The sequence below is a fragment of the Eriocheir sinensis genome, chromosome 28 (assembly GCF_024679095.1).
Source record: "Eriocheir sinensis breed Jianghai 21 chromosome 28, ASM2467909v1, whole genome shotgun sequence".
In the NCBI taxonomy this organism is placed as follows: domain Eukaryota; kingdom Metazoa; phylum Arthropoda; class Malacostraca; order Decapoda; family Varunidae; genus Eriocheir; species Eriocheir sinensis.
Window position 1 is genome coordinate 4,875,516 of NC_066536.1, and position 12,500 is coordinate 4,888,015.

At 42.7% G+C, this 12,500-nt stretch overlaps 2 protein-coding genes across 3 annotated transcripts in view; one reads left to right on the forward strand and one right to left on the reverse strand.

The window, feature by feature from the left end:
* The window catches only part of LOC127004392 (putative aldolase class 2 protein RP493), a 24,747-nt gene extending 17,994 nt beyond the window's left edge, over positions 1 to 6,753 (forward strand). The window contains exons 2-7 of one of the 2 annotated variants that reach the window (XM_050872038.1): positions 2,556 to 2,760; positions 3,632 to 3,785; positions 5,746 to 5,908; positions 6,004 to 6,138; positions 6,311 to 6,420; positions 6,528 to 6,753. In XM_050872038.1, coding sequence (XP_050727995.1) covers positions 2,624 to 2,760; positions 3,632 to 3,785; positions 5,746 to 5,908; positions 6,004 to 6,138; positions 6,311 to 6,420; positions 6,528 to 6,689 — 861 coding nt within the window. In that variant the 5' untranslated portion in view covers positions 2,556 to 2,623 and the 3' untranslated portion in view covers positions 6,690 to 6,753. The remainder of the gene's footprint in view (positions 1 to 2,555; positions 2,761 to 3,631; positions 3,786 to 5,745; positions 5,909 to 6,003; positions 6,139 to 6,310; positions 6,421 to 6,527) is intronic. The other variant, XM_050872037.1, reaches the window with a different exon arrangement.
* Positions 1 to 12,500, reverse strand: part of LOC127004391 (histamine H1 receptor-like) — a 302,097-nt gene that overhangs the window by 254,399 nt on the left and 35,198 nt on the right. The window lies entirely within an intron of this gene.

Sequence of the window (12,500 nt, forward strand, 5' to 3'; positions counted from 1 at the left end):
GGGGGGCTGCAGAATCTTCCAATACAGTACTCTTTCAAAACATGCTCTCCTCCATGACACCACCCCACCTCTCCTCCTCCTCCTTTCTGAAGCTGATAACCCCCCTGTCTGTTTGTATCTCTCATTTTCTCTCTCTCTCTCTCTCTCTCCGATGATTTAACATTGGCCAAGTTTAACACAAGAAAATGGCCTCATAAGACTCAAACAAATAATCAATGGAAAAAAACAAGGGTTAATGCAAAAGAAAAATCATTTAAATAAAAAAAATCCGATTTAAATCTAATAAATTGATTTTTTTTCTTTATTTTTTAAATCATGATTTTTTTCCAACCCTGGTTTCTGTGTGTACGGATCCCACACCGTGGAGCAGTATGCAAGTGTTGGTCTCACAAGTGTGTCATAAGCTATGTGTTTAATTTCAGGTGTGCAGTTTGTAAATTTCTCCTCAGGAACCCCAGTGTACGTGTTGGCTGTGGCACTGATGTGGTCTATGAGAGTGTTGAACTTTAGGTTAGTGGAGAGGTGGACACCAAGATACTTGTGTACGTGGATTGATTCTAGGTCTGGTGAATCTTAATAGTTTACATTTGTCTGATCGAAAATGCATATGCCAGGTGCGCTCCCACCATATCTCAAAGCTGCATGCATCCTCAGGTAGCCGGTAATAATAGGTAGAGTAACCTCTAAACACTCCAGAAGAAGAAAAGAAGCCATCTCCACCTTCGCCTCCACGCCGCCGACACGCGTTGTTTTGTTGGCCCTCCGGCGATCAGGAGAGTAACCCCTTGCGATGGTGAACAGTTACACGCCACCGATATAAAAGTCATCTGTCTTCAGATCAATTTGAACATTTCTCATCTCTGGCAACCCTTTTATCCCCCACCCCTATAGCCTCCTGGTGATTTTTTATATTTTTTAGGCGATGCCTGAAGCGCCGGTAGGCTCTCTTGAGAGGCCTTTTGGATATTTTGACGGCCCCAGCCGAATATAATTATCTATAATGGCTGCCGTGACTGAGGTTGTGACTGCTTGGCCCAGCTACCTGTGGTGCTCCTCTTGACGAAAGTCGCTGAAATTAAGGTTGACAAAAAATCTGGGCGGCATAGGGTAATATTCCACTACTCGGCAATGACTTGAAAATAAGCGTGTTTTGGAGGGACTCGAATCTAGGTCCACGGGCTCACCACGCCCGCACGCTGCCACTCGGCCACCGCCTCCCATCCCTCTTCCATCAGCCATCCCTGTACCATCTGTCACCTGAGAGGAAATAATTATTTGGTACTCGGTTTACTCGGTTTTCAAAAGTAATCAAAACCGAATTACTCGGTTTGCAGAAAGTACTCGGTTCCCACATCCCTTCTAGTTGGAGGGAGGATGGCTGGTGGCTGGTGCACGCCGGTCGCCGGGTGGCCGCCGGGTATTTTCTGTAATACTATTATAAGGCAAGCAGTCGGGTATAGAGTACGGATATGGGTACCAGTGCATCGTTGCCAGATTATCGTACTCAAGAGCCGCATATTTACCGGTTTCTGCCCCATAATTATTGCCAAGAAGCACCAATAATTAACCATTTTAAGGATAACCATATATGAATGCAGTTATTTGGGTGATGAAAGCCGTTTTTGGATTATAAATCATCAAACATAAGAGGCAGAGGACGACAATCTGGCAACGTTGGTACAGCCAGTTAAGTCACACACGATCGCTACCCGTCCCCACTTAATAGAGGCACACACTCTCGGCAGTGTCCCGGGTGTCTCGGCCTCCCGGGTAAGCATCGCGCTGATACTCACCCCGACACACCCTCTCAGTAATCGTCTCAACTTTGGTCCCGAGATCACCGCGCGCTGGCGGGTATTTGTTTCTAATGGATATCGGGTATATTCCCGGGTACTGGTCCCGGGTATCTCGGGTAGGCCAGGTCGGGTACCCGTATCCGCGATTACCCAAAAACTGGCCGGTATTTAAGGCGAGTCGTCTCCCTCCCCGCGCTGCACACTGGCTGCTGATTGGTCGGGCTGGTGCGCAGCACTCCTGCGCATACTCGGGAAAGCCTGTATATCTTGTGCCTTTTTGTTGAGATTAGGCTCCATTTCTTTGATGTTGAGGGCTTCTAGAATGGGGAGGCGTCGTTCATCGGGGCATCTCGCGATGATGTCTGTGTTTTCTTCCAGTATTTTTCTTGTAAGCACCGTGTTATGTTTCTGGAGTAGGTGTTGTCGTGGGGCTCCGGATGTCAGGTGAGAGCTCATGCGCCTGCTCAGTTTCATCGTTGTCATGCCGATATAGGTTAAGGGGAGGGTTTCGCAGATCCCTCCTTTACAAACAAACCTATAAACGACATGTGACTCCTGTGTGGGCAGCTTTTCTCCTTGAGGGGTTGTTTCTCATAATTAGGTGGCTATCACCTGACATCCGGAGCCCCACGACAACACCTACTCCAGAAACATAACACGGTGCAAACAAGAAAAATACAAGAAGAAAACACAGACATCATCGCGAGAGCTTAAATTTTAAACAGTAATGAAACATACAGCATATATTTTCCCTTGCAGGTAAACACAGTGTTCGTACGTGATAACGAACATTACACAGCTGACGACTTTCGGTGACCTTCAGCAGCATGGCTGGGATACTGGGCGTGCGCGGTCATATACTGGTAAAGGCGGCGACGAGACAAGGACGTCTCTTGATGCGAAGCATTACTTCAAATTGTCCGAAGCCCTACAACGTCCCTGATGGTCCCTGGGGATTGAATAGGTTAGTAGATTAGTATGGATGTTCTTTAAATTTGGCTATATACATCTGGGGATGAGTATTCATCGGCTTTTACACGTATATGAATATTACTTGATTTATACTCTTCTTCAAATACTCCCAGTGGTCACCAGCAACTGTACTAAAAATAAAGGCAGTTTCATCAGATCGCTGCCCGCGGTACATGCTCTATAAATTAAACAACAAATAGAGCACGTGCGTGTTTCTCGCGGCACCGCGCGTCATCAAATCCCCAACAAGAACAGGAACACTTAATAAGATTTTGTGCATCTTGCGAGATGGAATGGAAGAAAGTGAAAGATTGGACAACTGCTGAACTGAAGCATTATCTGGAGGCATGGACCATACAGACCTCTGGATACAATAAAGCTGCTCTTATTTCGATGGTGAAGAAGGTTGTCAGCAACTCAGGATTGACGAAGTAATGGAAGAAAGTGATAATTCAAGAGATGCAGTGATGAGAAGAACCCTAGAAGTATTTGGCAAATTAGACTTACTCCCTGACCCGTGTACATTATCATCTTGGGACTCAAACCTCGCCTCTGTACCTCACCTTGAATCACTCGCCTGCCTTATTTACTTGAATAAAAAGAGAAGCTAGACCGTGGATTGAAATATGAAAAAAGAGAGGTTAACAACTTTTCCTTGAAAATCACATAACTCATGTTGTAGTAGCATCATCCTTTCTTGTTCTATTCTTTCTCGAGTCCGTTGTGCAATCAGCCATGGAACAAATAAAGTGTGTCATAATAGAAACACTATAAATATTAGTAACATTTTGGCCAGAAAAATAGGTGCTGTGTCCTTTACAACAAGATGAAAGTGACAGACGGTAAAAGGAAGCTTTTCCCAGGGCAGCACGACTGGAGCTGGCGGCAGCGTACAGAGGCCTTGACCACTTGGGACTAAACGAAGGCACCAACAACCACCTCAGTGTGATGGCGCCTCGTGCGGACGGCAACGGAGAGGTGATGCTTGTCTTCCCGGAGGGCCTACACTGGCGTGAGGTGAGCCCCCAGGTTACAGGGTCGTCAGGTATGTAGCCATCGTGATCACGCAAGGAAATCCACGTTTTTTTTTGTTTGTTTTTTTAAGCTAAGGAGACAGCTCAAGGACGCAAAGAAAAAAAAAAAAAAGCCCGCTACTCACTGCTCCTGAATAAAGGTCAAAGGAGTGTCCAAAAAGAGAGGTCAATTTCGGGAGGAGAGGTGTCCTGATACCCTCCTCCTGAAAGAGTTCAAGTCGTAGGCAGGAGGAAATACAGATGAAGGAAGATTGTTCCAGAGTTTACCAGCGTGAGGGATGAAAGAGTGAAGATGCTGGTTGACTGTTGCATAAGGTGTTTGGACAGTATAGGGATGAGCATGAGTAGAAAGTCGTGTGCAGCGGGGCCGCGGGAGGGGGGGAGGCATGCAGTTAGCAATTTCAGAAGAGCAGTCAGCATGAAAATATCGATAGAAGATAGAAAGAGAGGCAACATAGCGGCGGAATTTGAGAGGTAGAAGACTATCAGTATGAGGAGGAGAGCTGATGAGACGAAGAGCCTTTGACTCCACTCTGTCAAAGAGAGTTGTGTGAGTGGACCCCCCCCCCCCCCCCCACACACACACACACACATGAGATGCATACTCCATACGAGGGCGGACAAGGCTCCTGTAAATAAATGCAAAACACTGCTACTGACCGACTGACACTGCCCTTCCCGAAATGAAAAAAAAACTCCTGGTTTACAGAATATTATTGTATCATACCAGTGCATAGCGGTCTTTTTTTCTTCTTTATTTTTGCCTTCAGCCTTTCAGCCTTGCTGTATAAAGAAAAAAATAATTCAATAGACATGCCTTACTGCATTTTTTCTACATATCAGAGTCGTCCTGTATATGTATGTATTTATGTATGTATGTATGAACGTATCTCTCTCTCTCTCTCTCTCTCTCTCTCTCTCTCTCTCTCTCTCTCTCTCTCTCTCTCTCTCTCTCTCTCTCTCTCTCTCTCTCTCTCTCTCTCTCTATATATATATATATATATATATATATATATATATATATATATATATATATATGTGTGTGTGTGTGTGTGTGTGTGTGTGTGTGTGTGTGTGTTCTTACTAAATCAGCTTCAAGGCTGGGCGTTCTGTACCGTCTCCGCCAGTTCTTCTCCCCCGCACAGATGCTTTCCATTTATAGAGGCCCTGTACGCCCTCGTATGGAGTATGCATCTCACATGTGGGCGGGCTCCACTCGCACAGCTCTCCTAGACAGAGTGGAGTCTAAGGCTCTTGTCTCATCAGCTCTCCTCCTCTTACTGATAGTCTTCTACCTTTTTTATTCCGCCGTCATGTTGCCTCTCTTTCTATCTTCTGTCGATATTTTCATGCTGACTGCTCTTCTGAACTTGCTAGCTGCATGCCTCCCTCCCTCCCGCGGCCCCGCTGCACGCGACTTTCTACTCTAGCTCATCCCTAGACATGTTCAAACCCCTTATGCAAGAGTTAACCAGCATCTTCACTCTTTCATCCCTAAGGTTCACTGGTAAACTCTGGAACAGCCTTTCTCCGTCTGCATTTCCTCTTGCCTATGACTTGACCTCAAGAAGAGTGTATCAAGACACCTCTCCACCTAAAATTGACCTCTCTTTTGGCCACTTTTTTTTTTTTTTTTTTTTTTTGTCTTGTGGGAGCGGTGACTCGCGGGCTTTTTTTTCTACACTTTTTTTGCCCTTGAGCCGTCTCCTTTTTTGTAAAAAAGTAGAGAGATATATATATATATATATATATATATATATATATATATATATATATATATATATATATATATATATATATATATATATATATATATATATATATATATATATATATATATATATATATATATATATATATATATATATAAACACACACACACACACACACACAGTCACAGTCACACACACACACACACACACACTCTCTCTCACATATTCTAGGTGACTGCGAGCAACCTGGTTGGGTTGGACAGGGAGGCGAAGACAGTGGAAGGAGAAGGGGCGCCTGAAACCACCGCCTCATGCATCCACCTCTCCATCCACAAGAAGCGACCCGGGACCCCGGTTGTCATGCACACCCATCAGCCGTACATCACAGCTCTTGGTGAGTGGCGCCATTCTGTGCACTTGATCCTCCTTCAATGATACAAAAAAAGATTCGTTCTCTACCAATCATCGGCACGGTGGTCTGTTTTTCAGCGAGCCTTGAAGACTTTGAGCTACGACTGGTGCATCAAAACTCTCTATTATTCTGGAACAGGGTGGCTTATGACCACAACTATCAGGGATTGGCGTTTTCTTTCGAGGAAGGAGAGCGAATGGCTAAAATACTAGGTAAACAGATGTAAATGTTTCGTCTTGCTTTTAAGTTTCTATGGTTGTGATTTTAAATATGCAAAATGTGGTAAGATTAATATTATATGAATGTTGTTTTTTTCGATTTTAAAATTTGCTGAGCATAGTTAACACATGTATCTCCAGTGCACTGTGACAATTATCCTCGCAGGGGACAAGGATATTCTATTGTTGGCTAACCACGGCGTGCTTACCGTGGCTCCCACCATCTCTATGGCCTTCGATAATCTCTACTACCTGGAGCGAGCCGCCATGGTACAGGTGAGACGTGACGTTTTTCCGAATGTACATATAAAGAATTAAGTTTGCATTAGTTGTGGACACAGATCATAGTTAATTTGAATATATAAAAGCGTATTTTTTTTCAGATGTTAACCATGGCGACTCAGCGCAAACTGAGGGAGGTGCCCGAAGAGGTTGTCAGCGCAATGCATCCACAATATATGCAGCGGGCACAACATTACGCAGACATCCACTTCTATGCCATATACAGGCTGCTTCAGAAATGGCAACCGGATTTCGAGACGTAGGCAAGCAGCAGATTCGATAAAATTATACCGAATCGTGGTGCTCACCATCCAAATACCGAATTAATTCATATATATATATATATATATATATATATATATATATATATATATATATATATATATATGTATATACATGGAGAGAGAGAGAGAGAGAGAGAGAGAGAGATATATATATATATATATATATATATATATATATATATATATATATATATATATATATATATATATATATATATATATATATATTTATCTGTATTTCTCCTGCCTACGACTTGAACTCTTTCAAGAGGAGGGTATCAGGACACCTCTCCTCCTGAAACTGACTTATCTTTCGGCCACCTCTTTGGATTCTTTTGGGAGCAGAGTAGCAGGCTTTTTTTTATTAATGTTTACTTTTTGTGCCCTTGAGCTGTCTCAAAAAAAAAAATATATATATATATATATATATATATATATATATATATATATATATATATATATATATATATATATATATATATATATATATATATATATATATATATATATATATATATATATATATATATATATATATATATATATATATATATATATATATATATATATATATATATATATATATATATATATATATATATATATATATATATATATATATATATATATATATATATTATTACCTTGAAATAGAAAAACGGTTTGCAGTGTAATCACAGAAAACCAAGCTTTAAAAACTGTAAAAATATATTTATGTCAGTTCATCCAGGTTCCCTTGGCACAGATTGATAAAAATCGCATGCATTATCTAGTACTAAGTTTGCTCAACACACCGGACGAGGCGCCTCTAAACACAGCAAAGGTGATGGTGATGATGATGATGATGATGGTGAAGATGATGATGATGGTGATGGTGATGATGTTGTTGTTGTAATAGTAGTAGCATGGTAGCAGTTGTAGCTTTAAAGAAGTACTCAGAGACAGCGAGTCCTGACACCAGCCGATACAGTCGGTCTGTCGGCACCCTGCTACGGGCTATCACAGGCAAAGGCCCGAGCTCCTCCCTATTGGAAGGGAGTAAATCTTTAACAACAACATAAAGAAGTACCGATTGTAGTAGTAGTAGTAGTAGTATAGTAGTAGTAGTAGTAGTATAGTAGTAGTAGTAGTAGTAATAGTAGTAGTAGTAGTAATAGTAGTAGTAGTAGTAGTAGCAGTAGTATTAATAACTGTAGTAGTAGTAGTAGTAGTAGTAATAGAAGTAGTACTGGTAGCTGGTTGATAGTCGTATCAACCATAAGCTCTGTTCGCTTAAGAAAAATATGTTTAATAAGGTTTGTAATACTAAATAAAGATGGTTGTCGGCCACAGTCATTGGCGGGGTGGGGTCAATGAATTGTTTTGTGAAAGGATATGAGAAAAGATACCCTTCACAACGCAACTCTAATGGATGGAGGCCCGTAGTAGCAGTAGTAGCAGTAGTAGTAGTAGTAGTAGTAGTAGTAGGAACAGCAGCAACGGAGAAGAGAGAGAGAGAGAGAGAGAGAGAGAGAGAGAGAGAGAGAGAGAGAGAGAGAGAGAGAGAGAGAGAGAGAGAGAGAGAGAGAGAGAGAGAGAGAGAGAGAGTGTGTGTGTGTGTGTGTGTGCAATCAATGTTCCTTCAACACATTTTAAACTTTCTCAAGCCTTTCCCGAACTCGCATATTTTCAAAAATATTACTACTTTGTAGCCTTTCTGCCTCCCACCTTCCCTCTCTTTCTCCGTTCCCTTCTCTGCCTTTCTCCTCCTACCCTGCCATCCTCCTTCTCTCTCTCCCCTTCCCTTCCCTCTATCCTCCATCTCCTTCTCCTCTACATCCCCTCCTCCGAGCCTCTATCACTTTTACCTACCCTCCCACTCTCCTCCCCTCTTTCCCTTGCTTCCTCCCTCTCTCCTTTCTTCCTCTATTGGCCTCTCCTCTTATAAGGCTGCTCTCTTTTCTTCTTTCTTCTTCATAAACCTTCTGAAATTCACTTCTCAATCTTCTTTCTCCTCCTCCTCCTCCTCCTCGGCAGCAAAAGGCAAAATTTTGCTGAATATCACGGTGGCCAAGACTTGTCAAATGTTTGGGAGATAATAGTTTCGGATAACCATCGCGGGTTTACGAAGAATCCCTTCTGATTAACAAACACCCCTCCTGGACTTTCTATCTTATACACACGAAAAACGGGATGTAGACAAATTATTGGTCTCGTAAGGCATCAACACGTCCATTTAACCTCCCATAATGCCCCTCACGAAGGATTCCCATCACAAATGCCATAGTAAGCTGGTACAGGAAACTGCCAGCGCAAGTTTGTGGGGTCTGTAGTGACAATATATTTACGTGTCATATTTTCATTAGCATCACAACAAGGAAGGCTTAATTCCATGCGTACAAAGGTTATTCTTGACACTACACAACACACACACTCTTTTCACTCTCTCTTTCGGCCACTGCTCTGAACGGGTTTTTTATAGGAGCAGTGAGTAGCGGTCTGTTTTTCGTTATTGTTTGCTTTTTTTTTGCCCTTGAGCTGTTTCCTTTGCCATAAAAAAAAACAAGCACAAACACACACAAAAAAATATACGCCTAAAAATACATAAAACACAAAGCAATGAGACAAAACTATCTAAACACCTGGAAATACGGAAAAAAGCACAAGATAAGATTAGATAAAACTAAAAACAATACAAGGCCGTGTCATTAAGCTGTTGGGTAAAACTATATAATAAAAAAAAAATTGAAGTGCAACCGGGTATGAGTTAAGTACGCGGTAAGTAGGAAGGGATGCGGCAGATTCCTCTTCGCAGCTCCAATCACTGACCGACTAAACAGTACGCCACAGATATGAACTTCAACGGGAGGCCACTAACATAACACCTTACAGAAAATTATGCTGGTGCGATGCTTATGAGTGTGAAGTCCTGCAAGCTTCATCAACTCCCAAACTTCGAAGCATTTATATTCCCTTCCGTCTCTCGCAAAATATTTACTCCTGCTGGAGGAAGGAACAGAACCAAATTATGCTCCTCTGTGAGTTATGAATGTGAGGCTTAGTAAACTTTCTCTCATTTAATCCATTAAAAACTTGAACACTTGCCTCTCACAACATACATAACGCCGGAGGGAGGGGCGGGAGAAGAGTACGAGGGCGTGAAGAAGATTGAGAATGTGCAGAAGCGAGTCAGCCTACACGAGTCAGCCCCTTCGTTAGCAACCCTAAATAATCTTGTGCTCACTCGGAATTAGTTTTCAGGAGAGCGCGCACACACACACACACACACACACACACACACACACACACACACACACATATCTATCCTTTCTTCCATGTCCTTCCTCTCCTATCTTTTTCTCCTTAGTTTCTTTCCTCTCCTGTTCCAGCCTCTCCGCCTTGTCTTCCCTCCCTGCCTCACCTTCTCCCGGTATGATTTTCTTCTTGCCTTATTATGATTCACATATACACACATACGTCCTTCTAACCATCAACGTGCTCTTTGACTCTCCTTGAACCCTACACCACAGAATTAGGCGCGCAGTTCCACATACCGCGCGTCATGCAAGCGGCCGCTGACTTGGGGCCAAAGTGCTGCCTCTCTAATTATAACCCTCCTTCATCACCTTTGCTTTCTGTCATGTCCTTCCTCTTCCACATTTACTTTCCTTATTTCCTTCCTTCCTATCTTCCTTTCTTCCATCCTCCTTTTGTATTTTTTATATTTCCTTTCTTACTTTCTTCGTTTTATCCAATCTTCCTTTCATCCTATCTTCCTTTCATCTTTTCCTTTCTTCCGATCTTCCTTTCTTCCAATAATCCTTCCCTCCTTTCTTCTTTCTTTCTTGCGTTCGTGTGTTCGTTCGTTCGTTCCTTCCTTTCTTCCTCCCTCCCTTCTTTCTCTCAATTCTTCCTTCCTTCCTTCCTTTCCTTCCCCCTCCCTTTTCTCTCCTTCCCCTAGACTCCAGTGGGTAACCGGTCTGCACTTTCCCCCTCCTATCCTGTCCTATCACAAGCTCTTTATGATACTAAAAATATAAAACACGAAACTATGCTTATAATGTTTAACTGGGATTGTTTCTCTCTTCGTTGCAGTACTAAGGCGTAAGAATAGAGGATGAGCATGTTATGAGACTATACTTCTACATATATTCTCTCCTTGTGTACCTAATTAATACGTGTCCCAAGGAACTGTCAGGCCCGGCCACTAGAAAGAAATATATATTGAAAGGCAGTCTCGGTACAGGTAGTAAGCATGATTGAATTTCGTAATATTTGTGCCCATACTATTACTTTTTCCCTAACCCTTATTGTTCTCTATTCTTATACCCATCCGCCTCCAAATTCTTTCATCCATTTCCTCCTCCTCTCCTCCTACTTCTCTTATTTTCCTCTCCTTTATAATAGTTTCCCTCTTCCTCCCACTTTGTTCTTATATACATCCTTCTCAAGTCCTTCCTCCGTTTCCTCCTCCTCCTGTTTTCCTCTCTTATACTCTCCCTCTTCCTCCCCCTCTTTCCCTTCAACTTCATCAGCAAAGGATCTATGAGCTAAGAAACTAATCATCCACCCGATCATTTTCTTTCTTTTCTGTCACCCACTCTTTTTTTTTTTCATTTAATTCCACCCTTCTTCCAAATTTAACTCTCCTCCACCTCCACCATCCCATATCTTCCCCACTTCCGCCACCGTCTCTCTAATTCCACTTCTTTGTTTCCTCCACTTCCCGGCCATTACCGCTCCACACTCTCTTTTATTCACCCATTTCCCATCTTTTTTTTTTTACCTCCCCAACACTCTCCTAGAATATACTCCTCCCCTTCCCTCTTCCGTCAGCCCTCCTTACTACGCGCCTCCCCTCACTCCATTCCTCATTTTTCCTCATTACTCTCTCTCTCTCTCTCTCTCTCTCTCTCTCTCTCTCTCTCTCTCTCTCTCTCTCTCTCTCTCTCTCTCTCTCTCTCTCTCCGTTTTTTACATCCATAACTTTCCTTCTACACCTTTTCCTCGCCTCCCTTCTCCTTCATTCCCTTCCCCTTCCCCTCCTCCTCCCTTCCCCTTCCCTCTTTCTCTTATCTTCCCCTTCCCTCCTTCTCATCCCTTCCTCTCCCCCTTTCTTCTTTCTTCCCCTTTATTCCCCTTCCCCTCTTCTCTCTTCCCCTTCGGACCTCTTAACCCTAGACAGCAAAACAGATTTCACTTCTTCAGTCTTTCGCCTCTCCATTAATTTTCCTGTCCATAGAGTGTTGGGGAAAGGGAGGGAGAGGGAGGGAACGGAAGGAAGATAAAAGAGAGGGAGGGTGAGAGGAAAGGAAGAGAGGGAGAACGGGAGGGAGATAAAGGAGAGGGAGAAGAAGAGGACTAGGGATACTACGGGAGGGAGATAAAGGAGAGGGACGGTGAGGCGTAAGGAAGGGACAGATAGCAGTTGGGGTAGGGAGACGTAAAGGAGGGAGTGCAAGAGAGATAAGGGGTGGGGGGAGAGGTAGGGAAGTGATTATATGAGGCGTAAATACCGACACACACACACACACACACACACACACACACACACACACACACACACACACACACACACACACACACACACAAAATCAAACAAACAGCAAGAAGAAGAAGAAGAAGAAGAAGAAGAAGAAGAAAAAGAAGAAATAAAGAAGAAGAAGAAGAAGAAGAAGGCGAAATAAAGAAGAAGAAGAAGAAGAAATAAAGAAGAAGACGAAATAAAGAAAGACAAGAAAACAGAACAAGAACAAAAAGAACTAGAACAAAAACAAGAAGAACTAGAACAAAAGCAAGAACTAGAACAGA